Source organism: Engystomops pustulosus, chromosome 2 (assembly GCF_040894005.1).
Source record: "Engystomops pustulosus chromosome 2, aEngPut4.maternal, whole genome shotgun sequence".
In the NCBI taxonomy this organism is placed as follows: domain Eukaryota; kingdom Metazoa; phylum Chordata; class Amphibia; order Anura; family Leptodactylidae; genus Engystomops; species Engystomops pustulosus.
This window is the reverse complement of record NC_092412.1, coordinates 197,343,111-197,362,226: the sequence shown is the minus strand read 5'-3', so window position 1 is coordinate 197,362,226 and position 19,116 is coordinate 197,343,111. Positions and strand designations below refer to the sequence as shown.

The 19,116-nt window shown below is 37.6% G+C and overlaps 1 protein-coding gene across 1 annotated transcript in view; it reads right to left on the bottom strand.

The window, feature by feature from the left end:
- Positions 1–4,282: 4,282 nt before the first annotated feature.
- The window catches only part of EFHC2 (EF-hand domain containing 2), a 49,189-nt gene continuing 34,355 nt past the window's right edge, over positions 4,283–19,116 (bottom strand). Inside the window, exons 11-15 of the mRNA XM_072137769.1 lie at positions 15,934–16,067; positions 10,407–10,604; positions 10,220–10,312; positions 8,644–8,743; positions 4,283–4,512 (exon numbers count right to left, since the gene is read on the bottom strand). Of these exons, the coding sequence (XP_071993870.1) occupies positions 4,417–4,512; positions 8,644–8,743; positions 10,220–10,312; positions 10,407–10,604; positions 15,934–16,067 (621 nt within the window). The 3' untranslated portion in view covers positions 4,283–4,416. The remainder of the gene's footprint in view (positions 4,513–8,643; positions 8,744–10,219; positions 10,313–10,406; positions 10,605–15,933; positions 16,068–19,116) is intronic.

Sequence of the window (19,116 nt, the reverse complement as noted above, 5' to 3'; positions counted from 1 at the left end):
TGGCTATATTTTAAAGAGATCAGTGTGTGTGGCACTAAAGAGGGAAGGCAACGTATCCTCGTAGATGTGTTGCAAACTGAAATAAGAGAAACAGCCCATTGGGTGAATGATATTTCCAGACAAATATGAAATAAAGCTGTTTCTCGATACAGAAGGTCCTATTGATAATCTACATAGTTATGTCTGATGTTCTTTTTTTAGTCAAATGTCAGAATTTTCCATAAAAAAGATGCTTACATTATATTTTCTAATCAGAGCAGGCGCAGTTTTCAGATTCATCAGCGGAATGGGAGAGGTCACCTTTGTCTAGTCCTTAAATAGTAACAAGTTATGTATGGAAAATTAGGAGGTGTTCGGGAGAAGTACCGCAAGCTTAGATAAGATCAGGGCTGTATACATTCTAGACAAATAAGCAATAACGGCAGGGGAAAGATGAAGTAACCTTTATAATTTTCCCAAAGTTGCTGATTTGGCATGACTTCAGAGCTACCACACTGTTATAAAACAGAACCTTTACTTTACAGATGGGTTTCATCAACTGGAGACAAATTTTATACAATCTTCCTGTGTTTCTCTGTTTTGAAGAAAGTACAAAATAAATCCTTGAACGAAGAACATGCAAATTGACTGTGGCCTCATGCACTTATTTCTCAATATTTCACACTGAGAAAAATAGCTTTTTAAGGAAAAAAATAAATGTAATACTATGGCAAAACAAAGTGCCTACAGCTTTATAATATAATGTAACAATATAACTGTGTTCTACCAGTGGGTCTATAAACCTATAGTGTGGGGATTTTGTATGCCATTGGATTGACCCTGCTAAAGAAACTTGATATAAAAGGAAATCTACCACTAATTTTGAGATGTATTAGCCATTAACTCTGCTGCGTGGATCCCAGCAGCATGAATACAGCTATATGTTCTGCTTTGCTGCTGTACTGTAGGTATAAAATATACTCTAACATTTATTTAAATGAAACACAAGTGACCAGAGCCCTTCCAGACTCCAGGGTTCTCTGGCTATTACACACCCCCAAAATATTTTCAGCCTGCCTCCCAGCTCCCACATCACTCCACCCTCCCACCGTCTGCTGGAAATCTTGCAGCGCGAGTGAGTATCAGCTCTATGCTACCATGATATTTCAGCATAGTGTGAGAAGGACTCTGGATGGAGAATGGGAAAGTGCTTTGTGGGCGTGTAATAGCCTTAGACCCTGAAGCCCGGAGGTGACGCCCTGACTAAGCACATCTGCTTTATTTTAAATAAATATAAAAGACTACTGTATTTTATGCCTAAAGTAAGCAGAGCTCCTAATAAACATATAGCTGTACCAAATATATAGGAATACAAAATTTCTATGGGGGATTTTGGATATCCTTCCACAAGCTTCTCACAATAGTTTATAGTAATTTTGGCCAATTCCTCCTGGCAGAACTGATGTAGCTGAGCCATGTTTATTTCAGCCTTGCTCGCACCGGCCGTTTCAGCTTTGCCCATACATTTTCTATAGGAGTGAGCTCAGGGCTTTGTTATGGACACTCCAAAACATTGATGGTGTTACCCTTAAGCCACTTTGTAAACAGTTTGGCAGTATGTTTCAGGTCATAAGAAGACGCCCAAGATTTAACTTTCTGGCTGATGTTTTGAGACGTTGCATTAGTATTGCCCCATAAGGTTCTTTCCTCATGATGCCATCTGTTTTGTGAAGTGCACCAGTCCTTCCTGCAGCAAAACAACCCCACAACATGATGCTGCCATCCTTGTGTTTCAGGCTTGCAATATTCTCCCATTTTTCCTCAAAAACTATGCTCATTATGGCCATACCTTCAAATGCATCTACAGGTGTGTTTCTAATTAACCCCTTTAGCCAAGTCAAAGAACACCAGATGGAGCAGTTGGAGTCTGAACCCCTTATATCAGTGATGGCGAACCTTTTAGAGGCCGAGTGCCCAAACTACAAGAAAGACCCGCTTATTTATCACAAAGTGCCAACACAGAAATGTAATTTGTGATTTATACTCCCTTCTCTGTCACAGTTTTCATTGATACCAGCACCTGAGGACACCAATAAAGCAGAAAATAGTCCCAGGTAGAGCTGTCACTTTAATATAGCTCTGTGCACAGCAAGTCCTGGGCTGTTTGGGACTGTAGGAAGATACCTGGAGTCATCTCAGGTGATGGCCTGAGTGCCCACAGAAAGGGCTCTGAGTGCCACCTCTGGCACCAGTGCCATAGGTTAGCCATCACTGCCTTATATAATTGATGGTGCCACCACCAGCAGAAAACTGAATTGTTGATTATGATTTATTTTCTAAGTGTCAAATGGATTTCCAGGTAAGCTGGAAACAATATAATATGTCACATTGTTATATATTGTATTTAATTGATTAGCAATATCTTGCTCCAAGAAGTACTGCCCTCAGAAGGGTTATTCCATAAAGATTACTATGTGCAGTGTTTTATTGGAGGTTTCTGTTGGACTAGGGTGGTCACATGATAATCCATCCACAGACATGTTTGCTAACAGGGGCCAACACTTTTCAGAGTAAGCCATTGCTGTAATGCTACAAATAATATATTTTTAGTGGCACATTATGTTGTTCCTCACATATCTGTGAAAATATGCAGGGAGCAGCCGCAACCCCTTAAAGTTAAAGCTTCTACACAACCTGATTCCTTTCCCATTTCCCATATGTGACCTAGTGTAGGGAACTCCGTCAAGTTGGAGGCTGTCATTTAGGACGATTGTCCAGTAGTTATGGACAGTTTGGGGGCATAAGTGTTAGGGATCAATAGCCCTTTCTTATCCTATCCTGACACCCATTTAATTGAGACTTACATTTATTTTCAACAAGTAATGGATATTGTTTGAATAATGAAAAGTTATGCAAATTTTCTATACACTTTCTGTATCAATTCCTCAAGATTTTCTAGAACTCTGCTTGATGTCACACAGGTGCACGGCTCGTTATAACACCCAGCTCTTAATACTCTGTGATACTAATGAGCCGTGCACCTTTGTGCACCATGGTCAGATTTCCATCCACGGTAAATAAACTATGAAGCTTTCTATAGAATGACAACAAGCAGAGATCTAGAGGATCCATGAGGAATTGATACAGAAAGTATAATGGAAAATTGTATCATTTTTATCATACAAACAATAACATTACTTTGCCAAAGTGGAAACACCCCTTTAATTAGCAGCAAGTCTGAAGTCGAATATACACTTGAGATAATGGCTGATTGTATGTGGCCAAGAACTGATAAACCTTTGTTTAAAAAAAAACAACAAAAAAAAACAAATTAAACTGTGTAGTTAAAGAAAAAAACACTGTGAGCCTGCACTGTGAGGGAAACATCATACAAATGCAGTTGATCATGCAAAACACATGTAATTTCAGTTGACCACAGGAGAATTTTTCCAACCTGGCAGATTCATTTTTGGCAAACAGATTGCTGCTATAACAAATATTTACATGGTAAAATTTCATTTTTTGTTTTGTTTCACACAAGGGTCTTTCATTTTGTTTGTAATCGAGACAATCTCTTTTACAACCAGCATTGAAATAAGTAAAAAAAAGTTCAAAGTTTCAAAACCTATACCTCCTATACATAATACAAAGTGGAAATCAATTTTCACAACAAATATTTTCAAATTACTGCATAAGTAAAGTCTATTAACACAAATGTGACAAGATCCAACAACTGTTTTTGCTGCAAAGAATCAAGACGTAGGTAGCTAAAAGCCAATGCTTGGGACCGAAATTAATCCCTACATCAGGCACCCCCACATTAACAGGATTTTCCCTCAAAAGACACTTATGGCATACCCACATATCTAAAATAAAGTAGTGATTCCATGAAGGGGGCGTTCACGTCAGATATTGGTCTCTTTTCATGCCTTTACCAAAAAACTGGCAGACAAGGTAAGTTAAATTCTCCCCCACTGGTTTTGATTTAAAACAACTATGCCAAATAAATCTATATTTGCAGGGAATTTTAATATTAAAACATTTGGATGGTTTTCTTGAAATTTAAAAAAAAATAATCCCTAGTACTGCCTTCTCAGTGAATTTTGTTATGTCTTGGATGCATTTATAGGCTACAAATGGGAAATATGCCCTGAGGTTGTCGAGAAAATCCAATTAGAATGTTTTGAAAATAATATGCAAAACAACATTAGCCATTTTCTTATTAATGGACAAGGGCAAACGAAAGGTCAATATCTCTGATGTTATCTGTGACAGTGGAACAATGAAAACATAGACAAAACCCTGGTTGTCACCTAAGACATTTTATTTCCTCCTTTAGAAGCCGTGCACATAAATACATGTAATATGTTTCCATCATATGGAGTTACTATAACTACACAAAGATGTAAAACACACATCAAAAACTATGAAAATGTCTCATTCTTGTACACCAAACAAATCCTGGAGAAGGAGAAGGTAGTTCACTGTCTTCACTGCACTCGATGTCATCTGTCCACTCCAATCGGCATCAAACTGAAGACAAAATTATAAAATATGTAAATGATTTGGCAGAAAAGATAAAATTAAACATTTCATCGTGAGCAGAAATGGAATGTGTAAATGTGTGGGAGATGTCTCCAGATGGAGAACTTCCTTTTTCTTCATCTTCATTCACTCCTATTTTGATAGATTACGTTTTTTTTTAGCTGCCTGATACATGTGAAATGATTCATAAACTTTAAGGACTATTCCCATGTGCTGGATTTTATGTTTATATAATAATTATAGCTGATTATAGTTTTTATTATAGTTTTATCTTACTGTAGACTGTTCTGATAAGTATCCCTCCAAATCTTTAATAGACTGTCTATGGCCATCTCTTCTATGCCCAACGTCTATTGGGGCAGATTTTGGCAGTGGCATAAAGTCATCATAAAAGAAAGAAGTCAGCCATATTCAACGTTTTCTGCAGTTCACAATAAAACTAGTTCAATTAAAGAATGTTCCCTGATCAATTGACATTACTGGTTGGAAATGGAGTAGATATAGTGGTTTGGCTTTAATCCAATATTCCTAAAAGTCATGCTTGATGGTAAAGAGGCTGCCTTACAAGGTAGCAAAAAAGGTGTGGTTTTCTTTGTCCCATCATGAAAAAACATATTTGCATATTTCCCATGTTAAATGAAATCAGGAATAAACTATAAAGTGAGACTAAAATGTGTGCAGCTGTAAAATCAAACCCATTGGTTATCATTATTATATGGTTGTATACATACTTTGTTATAAAGTAATCACTCCCTAGAATTCGTGACAGGTAATTCGATAATATATCTTTACAGGGAAGTCAGATACATTTCTGTTTTTAATCTTGAGTAAACTCTTAAAGGTGTATTCCTTTAACTGCTGAGTTGAGAATATCTGTTAATATGATGGATCTAGGGATCAGTGGGATTACGGACACAGCTGAACTGGCTTTTTCCTCAGTTTCCATGGAAGTGAATGCCAGTTATGGAAAAACAGCAGCCATTCTTGTATTTCCTGTGCTATGATAACAGTGTAAATAGCTGTGCTACACTATTTCCATAACTCCTGTTTAGTTCCGCAAGCATGACAGAGGCAGCATAGCGCATCCACCTCCATGTTTCCATGGTTCTCATTACCTCTGTCAAGGATATAGTAATGCTCATTTTAATCTCAGCCATAATAATAAAATCTGAAAGGAGTTGGCCTATGAAAGAGACTTCTCAAATTTTAATTGCCTAGTGATTTTTGCACAATTTTTACCCTGTTTGCTTTGTCTTCATGAATCAGGCACTCCCTGTGGGTGCCCAAAGTACATGAGCTGAGTGCACCAGGTTTTTTTCGGGTGTACTCAATTTAACAGGTGTTCGAAAACATTATGTTGGACTTCGGACATTAATGTGGAGGCCGGTGCGAATCTGCATTTGCGTCTGCAAATCTGCATATGCATTTAGGTGCACAGTGCAGCCATGACACAATATAGACGGTCCCCTACTTAAGGACACCCGACTTACAGACGACCCCTAGTTAAAGATGGACCCATCTGCCCACTGTAACTTCTCGTGAAGCTCTCAGAATGCTTTACTATAGTCCCAGACTGCAATAATCAGCGGTAAGGTGTCCAATTACAGCAAAAAGAATTGAAACTCCAATTGTCACTGGGGCAAAAAAAAATTGTCTGGAGCTACAATTATAAAATATACAGTTTCAACTTACATACATGTTTCATAAATACATGTGCAAGAAGTTTGCACATGTATTTATGTACAATCTATGCCATAATACTGGGGCAGATTGCTTAATAAAAGTGGGCCAATAAATTTGCTAGCTATAAAAATCTAAATTTAGATGTGTATTTTAGGTCATGGCTTAATATATTTGAGATGTTTAATTTTATACCACTGAAATTCTGTTTCATATTTGATCTTATCTGTGTACCAAATATTGTTAAGAGAGTTCAAAAACTTCAATCAATTCAATCAATTGTCACTATTATTTTGAGGAATAGAAGAGAAAAAGTTACATTCATTCCTTGCTTGACGGTATATTTCTATTGCTCCATTATTTCTCCCCAAATAAATTGAGAGGATCTGTTAAAAATCATTACAAAACTATCATAGCTGGCATAGTTACACAGCATGGCTGAAAAAAGCACGTCCATATGTCAAGTTCAGCAAAGGGATAGCTGAGAACTAAGAGGAAGAGATGGCATTTATCTGAACTAGTTTCCCTTCGCAAATTGTAAAGTTAGTGAGGGAGAGACCGCTTTGGCCGGATATTGGTCCCCATAGAAGCCTATGGTGCCTGTAAAACTGGTACTGAAACCACACACATGTGTAACCGTACTGTAACATCCATGGGAAAAAGATAGAGCATGCTCTATCTTTTCCCTTATGTATGGCCGGGCACCGTGCCTCGCTATGGATCCGATGCACATCTGAACATACATTACTGTGAAAGAGGCTTAACATAGATGTCAGCTGAACCTGCCAATTCTGGTGGATGCAGAAACCATCTCTCCTCTGACATTTGCGAGCACAAGAGGAGTAGGAAGATGGACTTAAGCTGAAGCCGGAGGAAACTGACAGCAGCTCAGTCATCTTTGCCTACACAAAAAGTGATCCCATGCTACAGTATCGCTCTCTACAAGATCTTTGGTCTAACCAAAACACTAATATGGTGTCTAAACATGTTGCATTCTCTTCAAATAAAAATATCTCTTCTAACTAAAGGATTAACCACAAACGTCCAGCAATTTTCTTCATTGCCGGAAGGGTAAGCACCCGTGTTATCATTTTAATAGCTGGTTACACTTCTGCAACACCCCTGTCGACGTATAGGCAAGGGAGTGCTTGCGAATAAGGCCCTATATCTGTAGGACCCCTCTAGGGGAGTCTGATCAACTCACCTTTAGGGTAATGCAGTCAATTGAGTAGCTGTAGATATTGCCTGTGTAGGCAAGGCTTAAGTTTTCTAAAGTTACTGTCCAATTGTATTCCTTTATGTGAACTGGAGAGTGAGCCACTACCTGACCAGGGTTTAACAAAACCCCTGGACAGGAAGGGGCAGGCTCTCTTAGGCCGTAGCTTCTGAAAGAGCACCAGCTGTTAGGCTCCAGCTCCTAACACAGGAACACATCTTGAAACCCAGCTCTCCAAGAGAGCACATCTTCCACAAAATACACTGAGAGAAAGAGAGTTAGTGTGTAGTACACCTTCAATTCTACACATAGAACCAACACCCAGGCCAAAGCTGCCGCTTCCAGTATTGGACACAGCTACATCCCAGACTGCATCTACTGCCAGACTGGTGAACCAACTCCTGAGCATCACTCTCCATGACCACTCCAGCAATCCGCAATCTCCAACAATCTGGCATCTGTAACAAGACCGTTTGGCCAGTTGCCTGCCGTGGTTACAATGAAGAACCATGAGTTATTTTGCACAACGTTGCCTCCATCTAATCCCTGTATATGGCTGTTTCACCATCACGGGCTCCCCATCCATTACCCACGGACATATGTTACAGACATTGAGGGGTTGCCATATATATATACATACATATATATATATATGGGTTGTGTGTGGTAATTAACCTCAACTGTATTGAAATCAAAAGTGGTGACCTACAATACCACACACAACTTATGGACAAGGGGAGGTGTGGTTTATTGAAGAAAATAGCTATATGTTTCAAGTCATTGGGTCACTTCCAAGGTCTAGATAGCCCCCATCCATGGAGGACAAGCCCTGTAGAAATGTCTCTAGTATGTTCTGCATGGTTAACCTTCTGCTTCTGGTTTGTAAGATTCCAGATTTCATAGTAATTTTATGCCAGAAACATTTGCTAGACCATCAGAATGTTGTAGTCAAGAAATTGTATTGTATTTATTATTGTAAATTAATTGTGAACACGTAAACATATGTTTTAGTGTTGGCGTAAACAATGAAACCTTGCTACATTCTTTGTGAATGCGTAGCGATATTAACTGCTAATCGATTCATGCTGCTCATGTTAAACATCATACATTTGTTTTGCTGTTATGTTTCCAAGTACCTTATACATATAACATATACACTATTAACAGAAACCATCCCCACATAGCTGACCCGAAGCCCACATATACAGGCTTATCCAGCTTACCTTAATAGGTGTGGTCTGCCATGCTGGATTTGGATTTTCTCTCCAGTTGAGGCTAGACACCAGTTTCACATAATTAATTTGATCATCACTTTCCTTATGTCTGGAAAAGAGCGTAAACAAGATATTACATGAATATATAAGACTCAGTAGAAACAACTGCGGCCGTGTGTAAGTAATTAAAGGTTTGACTGTGGATATTGGCTCCCATCCAGCATTGGGACCAATGAATAGCACAGAGGCCGGGGTTACAGTTTCCTAACTTTTTTTGCTATCTGATTTAGTACCAATCCCAAAAAACTTCCTAAACTAAAACCATATGTGCACACAGAGCAGTTGTTGCTTACTACACATATTTAGTTACATTTGTTGACATCGTGAGTTTGTTACACTGTTGGGAGTCTGGTGTGTCTTTGTACTGTTTTTCTTCTATCATCACTCCTTGTCTGTATCCTACTGACCCATGCAGTGTTATATTCCCTACTTTTTTAAGAGAGAAAATAGAGATATAATCTTCAATTTTATGCATATGCAAATGAACCTTTTGGTGCATGGTGGTGAGGTCAAGTGCACCCTTTCTTCTCCAGCTTTCCAACAAAGTATCTCCCATTCTTCCTTCATTGACTATGAACCTGGGAAAGAAAGGATGCACTAGACCCTTCAGCACGCCCATGATGCACCAAAAGACTCATTTGCATAGATTTAAAAATGCAAATCACAGTCTTTGTTGTAGTGATCAATATTTTACAACCAATAGCCTCCTTTACATAAAAAATACAGAAACTCTAGAGAAGAGTTGACTCAACGGTTTCGTTCAGGTTCAGTCACCAAACCCAGATGTATTGCCGGATTGGTGGCTGAACAGCTGATCCGACATATTGATGTCCATAGAAACTAGCCACGGCTATGATTGACCAGGTGGCCAATTTAGAAATACTGTATGTTATAAAATAAACATTGATTAGTTATGTCTTGACAAAGATCTGTGTAATTGAAATGCACATTGGGGTGGAGGCTAGCCTGTCTGTACTATGCAGTATGTATAATTTAAATTTATGTGTTGGATTTTCGTAAACTTCTTTGCTTGGACTGGCATTTACTGGGGTATGATGATATAATATAATAGATATAATGATATAGACACTGACATTTATTGTTATGACAATCTACTGTTGCTTATTACTACTGCTATTAATGACACTATTATTGTGACTGTACTGTACCAATCACTATTTATACCTCTGCTTTGGGTACATCTGCAATCCATTTCAGTTAGTGGTTATCACCCTGAGTTAAACTATTTTATGCATTGTCTTTTCTGATTTGTGCACTTTTATTATCAATATTTTGTACTCTGATGAATTAGTCTCTGATTTGTACTGGTACTTTAGATATTGTGTAATAATTTGAAATAATATTGGTCCTACTAATGATACTAGTCGGTATGTACATTTGTAGAGATTTGTAGTTATGTCTAAATTGGAATTAATAATAACAATAATAATAATAATTCTTTATTTATATAGCGCACACAGATTACGCAGCGCTGCACAAGCATGACAAATTGGTCATTACTTACTTTTCCAGTATAAGATTAAGAAGATCATCTGGCAGGGGGATTTTAAAGGCTTTACAAATTGTTCTAGTTTCTTGGAGTGGAAGCAATCCTTTCCTAAAAATGATAAATAACATATAAAGTGTTCTTAAAAGTTCAGTATATTAAAGATAAATATGTAGATTAAAAATAGATAGTGAATTGCTTTTACCTTTCACGGTCATTGTACACAAAGGCATCATAGAGTTTACTAAAATTCTCAAAAGGCTTTTTCTTTAGATGTTCCTGGGCTACAGCCGTCAGGAGACCCAAGTCAACTTCTAGTTTCTCTTGTGCACTATAGTGGCGTCCGACAGTCATTATTTCATGCTCTGTAAGTTTTCTATCACAAATTTCCACCATGACATTCCTGGAAATTATATGAAATCATGATGATATATTTATATGTCAGGAAACATTTCATGGAGAATCTGTCTATTTTAGAATGGACTGAATATTGCAATGTTCTTTCTAAATGTAAAGAACCAAGTTCTTCTTTTCATGTAAGACAAAATCATCTTTTACTTAAAAAGTATCAGTTATCATTTTAGAATAATGACAGCAGCAACAAAGCCAAGAGTTCAAATTTAGAGAACCATGTGCATGGATTTTCATGTTCTTCCCGTCTTCACAAGGGCTTCCTATTGTTTCTGTTAATTGGCATGGAAGTGAAAAAATATGTGTGACAGCACAGTGCATAGAGTAAGCCCTGAATAGAAACTGTATAGTAGCATAGGGGCATTTTAGCTATCTCAAGCTGGAAATACTCCTGTATGGTACAATAAATGGCACAAGTGGGATTTAAAGCAAATTTAGGTGATTAACTAGAACTCTAAACATACTTTCTCACAATAAAATAATTTATCTTTCTCAGCAGAAGGTAAATCAGGGAGGTCCGTGTGGTCAGAGATTAAGCAAACGTAACAATAAATCACTGTGGAAAAAACACACATGTAGGAACACACACATACACACTTCCAAAATAGACGAAAAATAAATAAATCCTGTAATATAATAAAAAATACAGCTGCTAACATTTTAATGATGAAGTCATAGGATGAATTTAGCACACTGTTTATTGCTGACAATAATGTAATTAATACAAATGTTTGAAAAATGCTGCAGGTTAGAATTTTTTTTATAAAAATTGATAAATAGTAAAGCAAATATAAAACAAAAATTACACTCGGGAAATTTATCAAGTCTGGCGTTTCTTTTGGTCGCCCTGGAACTGGTGAGCTGCTTGTCTGTTCATTAAGTATCACAGGCCTCAAAATGAATAGCATTTATTGCTATTCACCTACTACCATGAAAGCTACAAATAACTGCATATCATTAGGTTAAGATCGAGCTGATCTAGGTTACAAATTTAAAATTGGAACACACCATACGTAGTACATATGTGTTCTTCAAACAAAGTGGAAGTAGTGACCCAACTCCATTCAGACACACAACAACTCTAATTGACATTCATTGCTCATGTCCTATCAATAATTCCAACCCAAACTGAATTTTTTAAAAAAAACCTTCTTTGTCTAGTGAGTAATGTCTCTGATATGGACTTTTGTGAAAAAGCCAAAGAGATTTTTTTTGGTGTTATCCACACCATTTTGTAGTTATGAACAACCTAACTTAAGGAAGGCTATTTTCCATGTAAGATGGATCTTTTCCCAAGTTCACAGTGACCTCAGAAAAGTAGAATAGGTCCAACTCAACTGGGGTCAACGAAAACATTCCTACCAAAGGTTCAGTGGCTGGCATCTTTATTACATGTCCCTTATTTCAAAAACATAAATTCAACCACGTTTTAATAGTATCTTGTACATACCTGTATCCACATTGTTCACCAATTGCTCTATGGTTCTACATAAATATGCTAATTGTATCTAAACTTCCAAGTGTACATATGACATAAGAGCAATGAAAAGATATCTCCTACCCAATCACTTATGTCTGCAAAACTAAAGAAAACTAAAAACCACTACAAGCGTAGAATCTGACTGCAATATACATGGAACACAATGTTCTATTCCACCTTCTATGCAAACGTTTCACATTGATACTTGAGCAGCGCACAATGTGTGTCTCCCAACGCCCTCAGGATGCCAGGGAAGGACAGAAAAAGAAAACTGGTTACTTAAAAAAGGAAGCTGTCTTTGTATGTGTGCCAAGATGAATTTAGAATAACTGTATAAGTACAATGGTCTGTTGAAGAAGAATGTGTGAGCTATTCAAAAGCCCGGTCCTACCACCCAGAAGACGAGACGTGACCCAGCCAAATATTTGCTGCACAAACCATATTTAACACAAAAACTATTGTTTCATGACATCATATCCACAGCTGACAACGCATGTGGCATTTTCCTTCTATGCCCTATTTATTTTGTTGGCAAGTCAAGCCTATGCGTAAATGTAAAGTGCACATAGTTTTAGGAACTTGTGATGTATCTTCGCTGACTCTTCTCCACCTATATGATTTAGTGTCTACTAGGGTTGCTTTGTGTAACCCGGAGTACTTTATAGAGGGCCAAGTGCTCCCCAGTATGGAATATCAAACTGCAGCTACTTATGAAGACTAAATATGTGATAACCTTTAAAAACATTCAGGTGGCAGATGTTGCCATCTGTATCATGGCTCGCAGCATAGCGGCAGCTGTAACTAACCACGAAATCTGTTTTAAACCAGACATAACGTCAGATATTGGCTGTACAACCTGCATCAATAGACACTTATATAATCACAGTAACAAATTTGCAATGTCCAGATATGTTCAATGCAAAGGACAGGGATAATATACGTGTTTATTATTTTTACGTACAGCTAAAGGATTAAGACACTCTGAACTTACGTAGGTGGCTATGGACATTTGAGCCAGTACAGATTTGTCATTCCATAGAAGAACCAAATTTATCATCCTACATTAGCCACCGTGATGCATTTTAAACTGTTTGTACAGCATTTGAAATATACTGTATGGCCTATACTTGGGATCAACCTTCAATACCAGATAACTGGCCTCTGCTTTGTTAGCTGTTCCGGCCTGGCATAAACTCCAGTGCACAGAGTACGAAGCCAATGGCGCCATGTTATTTCCAGCATTGTAACAGAGAACACCATCTCATAGATTAAATAATTTAAATTTGATGTATGTGTATTCACCTTAGTGAGTTTCTATACATTATTGGATATATATATATACATTTATATATTTGAAATATTTTAATTGGTATTATTTATAACTTCCATGATATTTAATAAAGGAATTCTTTTATAAGAGGTGCATATTTATTAATGTGTTTCATATGGGACATGAAGAAAAACAGTGAGAGCCTAAGGAGTTTTAAAAGTGAATAAAAAATTGGTCCAAGAAGGTTATGGGGAAGAAATGCTTAGTTGGCTTGAGGAGCTTTAAAACAAGGATTAAAGTATTAAAGGGATTGTACCAAGTTTCCTCTACTTACTATCTATTGTAACGTGAATTCAGTCCAACTTCTGGTTAGCATCTCACTAGTTCCTGAGGCTCTTTCGAAAGAAAGAGTTGTATAAGCGTTACGTGGACAATGTGTTCATTATATGGAGAGGGTCGGATAGACTTTTTGAAGAGATGGTTAACTGTCTCAACACAGAGAACGATATGAACATGTTGTTCACTTTCAACATAGGAGGGAATCAATGAGAATTTTTGGATGTCTTGGTAGAAATTCGCAATGACAAGTTGGAAACCCGGATGTTTAGAAAAAGCACTTCTAAGAATGCATTATTACACTCCCAGAGCAATCATCCGTATTACATTAAAAAGGCATTGCCATATTCACAATTCATTAGATTAAAACACATTATTGGCACCCAGGAAGGATTCCTTGCACAGCCAGAAGAATAAAAAGGTTGATTAAAAGGGAGGCTTTCAAAAGAGCCTCAGGAACTAGTAAAAAACCACAGGAAAATTATTGGAAAATAAATAAGGGAAAAGGTAGCACAACGAAACAAGAGAATAATAGATTTGTTTTCCTTTGACTACACTCCACAGGCAGAAAGAATAAAAAAAGACATAAGAAATAATTGGCATATAACAGAAGAAGATAGAGATTTAAAAGAAAAAGCGAGACTAGGACCCCTCAGTAGCTTTAGTGCAGGACCACCTATGTAGTGTGTAGTGTGTTTTCTGCACATGTAAAAGATTTTACATAAGAAAAACAATACGGAGTTTGAACACAAGATCCAGTGAACATGTAAGATCGATAAAAACAGGGAGTGGAGCTCCCATTTTTTTAATAACATCCAGTTGAAAAAATGTTTACATATGGCAAATGAATTAAAATAAATGTGAATGCCCAGATGGGAATATGTATAGTCGTACCCTTGTTAAGTGCTAAGAAGAGGAAAGAAGGAGGACATAAAATATCTTGTCTTTCCATTTTAATAACAAGTTTATGTATGTTTTATAAAACTCGGAATTTTATAAATGGAGACTATAAGAGCTCATTAAATTGTATACTCCTTAAGGGAGGAGAGGTATGCCAATCCCCACCCCCGGGTTTGAGGCGGCACAGCGTTTTACCATGCATGCTCCACCGCCATCTAGGGTTAGGTGGAAGACCGGCAACTCCCTTCCCAGCTGACGGACATGGGGCGTTGGTTTAGTGAACTCTCAGGTAAGGAGTTTTTATAGCAACAGGTGATACAAATAATCACATTACATGTGTCCACACTGAGAATGATAGACATCTGAATACTCTAATGAGGAGAAAATATTTAACCAATGGGGTTTCAGATCAGCTGTTAGGGGGTGTCCCATTCAGGGTTAAATACACAGCAGTGTTTGTTCACTTAACATAAGTCAACCAGATGAAGTGCCTTGAGCATGAAATGGCTGTAGTTCGCTTGTAACTATTTGATGTCCTGCACGTTTTCCTACCCTCCCTTTGTACACATATAATTATGTCAGTATTTTTCAGTAAAAAGGGTTTAACAAGAAGATTTATGGTGAGTGCCATTCTACTACTTTTTTCTACTACCAATGTATGGACACTGCTTTTCTAACTAATAATAGAGCACGACTATTAGAAGAACAAATAGTGTACTCCCTGATTTTCATGACATTAAAAAATTTTTGTATCTAAGAAAAAACATGTATATGTCCACAATAGGAACAGTGACCACATAGAATCTCCTTTACTCATATTATATCAATTGTATGGAAAACTGCAGTTTAATAAATATAATGTTCAGTATATATTTAAATACAGGTAAAAAGCAGTATGTAGAGTTGCTACTGTAATAGGGCAATGTAGAGACAAGTGTCAGTAGTCAGTCAAACGTTTCCATGTGTTGACAATTTGGATATATTGATGGAATGCCAAATGCTACGTCTCGCGCAAAATATAAGAGTTATAGTTATGTGCTTAGGAAGTGCAGCTGTGAATACACTCAAGAACAAGCTGTTGGTGTATGGAGGTGGATTAATTCATCTTGTGACTTCCTAAATCATGCTAATAGATCTGACCACTCAGCACAGTATTCTAAATAGAGAGATTGTGGAAACCAGAGAGAGGCAAGTGTAACCTCTGACACCTCTCTGGTCACCATGAAGTCATCACACACACACAGTAAAAGCATTTCTCTGATAGACTGCCTTAAAAAGTGATAAATATAGCACACCGAGGATCACACAGCCATGTTTTACATTCACATCCCATACCTGAATGCTTCGTATGTCATCTCATTGCTGTTTCTTGGATCATTAGCCACAAAATGTTGCTTTATTTCTCTGGGGCTTGATTCAACAATATTTCTTAGCTTACTCATGATGGAAGCAATGTCAGCCATAGGGAACTAAGAGAAAAGGAAAAATGATTAAATTATAAATTATCTGTGATAATTGGAACAACCTCCCTGCCGAGTTCCTTCAAGATCTGTGCTCGTGTTCCAAGAAGAATTGATTTTGTATGTTTTGAAGGCAAAGGTGGTCAGACTAAGGCTACATTCACACTGCCGTATGGCAATGGGCGCACAGCGACCAACGGGAGCAGTACTGTGCATACATTCTCCATAGAAAGGGACATGTCCTATCTTTCTCCGGAATATGGCACTGTGCGCCATATATTCCTATCGAAAGGGGTGGGGGTGAGCGGCGCCCTCCCCCTCCTCCTCTCCCCGGCACTGCCTTAGTATATAGCCTTAGTATATATTTCGTTTAGATATTTCGATATTTCTTTTGTTTGCTTTTTGCCAAATGATTGAAATGAACTAATCACATTTTTAAGAATTTTAAAGCTATGTTTACCTATTTTTAAAATCATACTTTAAGGGGTTATCCTGGATGAGGAAAGCAGGTGTGCCACTTCTGTCCATAGGTTGTATCCAGTACTGCAGCTCACAGAAAGAGACACACACAACCCGTGTGAATGGGTGGCGCTGTTGTAGATAGCAGCTACAATATTCTAATCCTGGACAACACCTATAACTACACCATTTTCTCATATCTGTCTAAACCCTTTCACAGTACAGTATACACACTATAACAGACTTAAAAGGGGGTTCCCATTTCAGCAAACACATTTTTTTGTTTGTATAATGAAATGTAATAAGATTTTCCAATATACTGTCTGTATCAATTCCTCACAGTTTTCTAGATCTCTGCTTGCTGTCATTCTATAGGAAGCTTCATTGTTTACTTCCTCTGGATAAAAACCAATCCATGATCATGTGATGTCAAACAGGTGCCCCACTTATTATATCACAGAGCGTGATCAGAGCTGCACCTGTGTGACATCACATGACCATTGACAAATTTCTATCCACTGAAAGTAAACATATAACCTTTTTATAGCAGGACGGCAAGCAGAGATCTAGAAAACCATGAGGAATTTAAAAAACATTCATATTGGAAAATTGTAGAACTTTTCATTAAACAAACAATAATATTTATTTGCTGAAATGGGAACACCCCTTCAAATGACATCTACCACTAGGATCAAGGATTGTAAACCAAACCCATTGACATGGGTGTGCCCCTTCTACCAGGATCTTGGTTTTGACAAAATTGGGCTTTTAAAATTTAGCAAATTAGCCTGAGGGGCTCCTGCTTTATAGGTGTTAATGGAGCCTGGAGCCTCTCAGCTTCATTTGCATAATCCTGACAGAGAGGGCACACACCAAAATGTCAGTGTGCTTGGATTCCAATCCTTAATCCCAGTGATAGATGTCCTTTAAATCAAAAACGATCGAAGCTACCCACATCTGGCAATCATTTGACCCATGGGATGGGAGAAAAAAGCATCAAGGCTACTTCCTGCTAACACGCTGTTCATCGACATCATCTTCTGTCTTATCACAAACACCCACACGAGTCACATTTTATGCCGCTGTTATAAAATTCCCATAAAACGAAAATGCTTGAGATTTTAAGGTTTCCATGTGATCTTCGAGGTGTAAACTAGCCCTCAATTGGTTGATGATTTTGGTTTCCATTATCTGTCGACATTTGGTCAATTGGTTTGCAACACTATTTAAATCAGTTATGTAAGGCAGTGTTTTGTACTGTGTATGATGGGCTTCTGGGCCTGATCCAGAGGATGTGATGGAAGCCGCTCGGATGCTATTCCTTTTAGCAAATAATTTTAGTATAACCATTAATTGAGCTAGGGCTTTGTTCCACAGGGGCAAGATTCAGTTTAGCAATATCCCTTCCCCCCACCCCCAATGCACGCACATAGAATGAATTTTCTACTCCACTCTCTATCTACACATATATTTTGATTTTTTTTAGTTCTGTGCCCTAATTCATGTACATAAAATTTTTGGACCTGACATAACTTTTAATTAGGACAGAAAAATATTCACTATTGTTAATAAATTGTCTCTTTTGTTCTCTATACTACCATAAGCCATCAGATAAGACATCAAGGCTGATCTTCTAGCTGAATGCTTTTGTTTTCTGCCAATGCTAAGCACATGCATTGAATTTATTGCAAAAGATGCTGAGAGAAAAAAAAGGATTTTTTATTGCTTGCCCCTAACAATCTGTATAATCTAACTTAAAGAACTCACTAATTATAATTGTGAGATGACATTTGGTTAAGCCACAAAGACATGTGAACTATGTTATATTATAACTAGTGTAAGTGTTCCACCTAGTGGTGGTCAGTGCTCAGTGCAAACACAACTGCTGGCTTATAGGGTATTATGTCATAATTACAAACCACATTCTTCATATAGCTTTCATGTTATATATGGGTGCCATATTCATTCTCATCTGAAAAACACTTACAATCCATGTATAGCTTATGAGACAATAGATCTGTTGTCATATTTGGGTCTTTTGCATTGTATTTAATGGTAGATATTGTCATATTTATCTTTCTTTGGTCAGAATTATATATTCATTTTACTTCTGATGTTCATTCAGCTCATTCATTTTTTATGAGGTAAAAACATAAGAATGGAGAGAACTTTCCCCATTATACACAGCTGATCTCTCGGAGTTTTCTTCAAGAGAAGAAATTGTATTGATGAGGCCAACCTGTTAATCGGTCCTATTGCCTATACGTTTCCAGGGAAATGCATGCTATCAGTAACCAGCACCCAGTGTCTTGTATTGTTTTAATGCAAGACATAGGGTGCTGCTTACCAATCGCATGCATTTCACTAGAAGCGCATATGCGATCGGACCAATGCTCGCCCCTGTGTGCTAGCGTTGTGTTAGCAGCATGTGTGACTGCGCCCTTACATGGTGTGGAAAAGCCTTAACAATGTACAATGTTAAGAACTACCTTAAGAGTATATTTAATGTACAGCTCCAACATGAGCCGCTACATAGGAATACAGTGGGGTAAGTCATCCATTTAAAAAGTAAGGATTATTTTTGCCACTGTCCACTTCT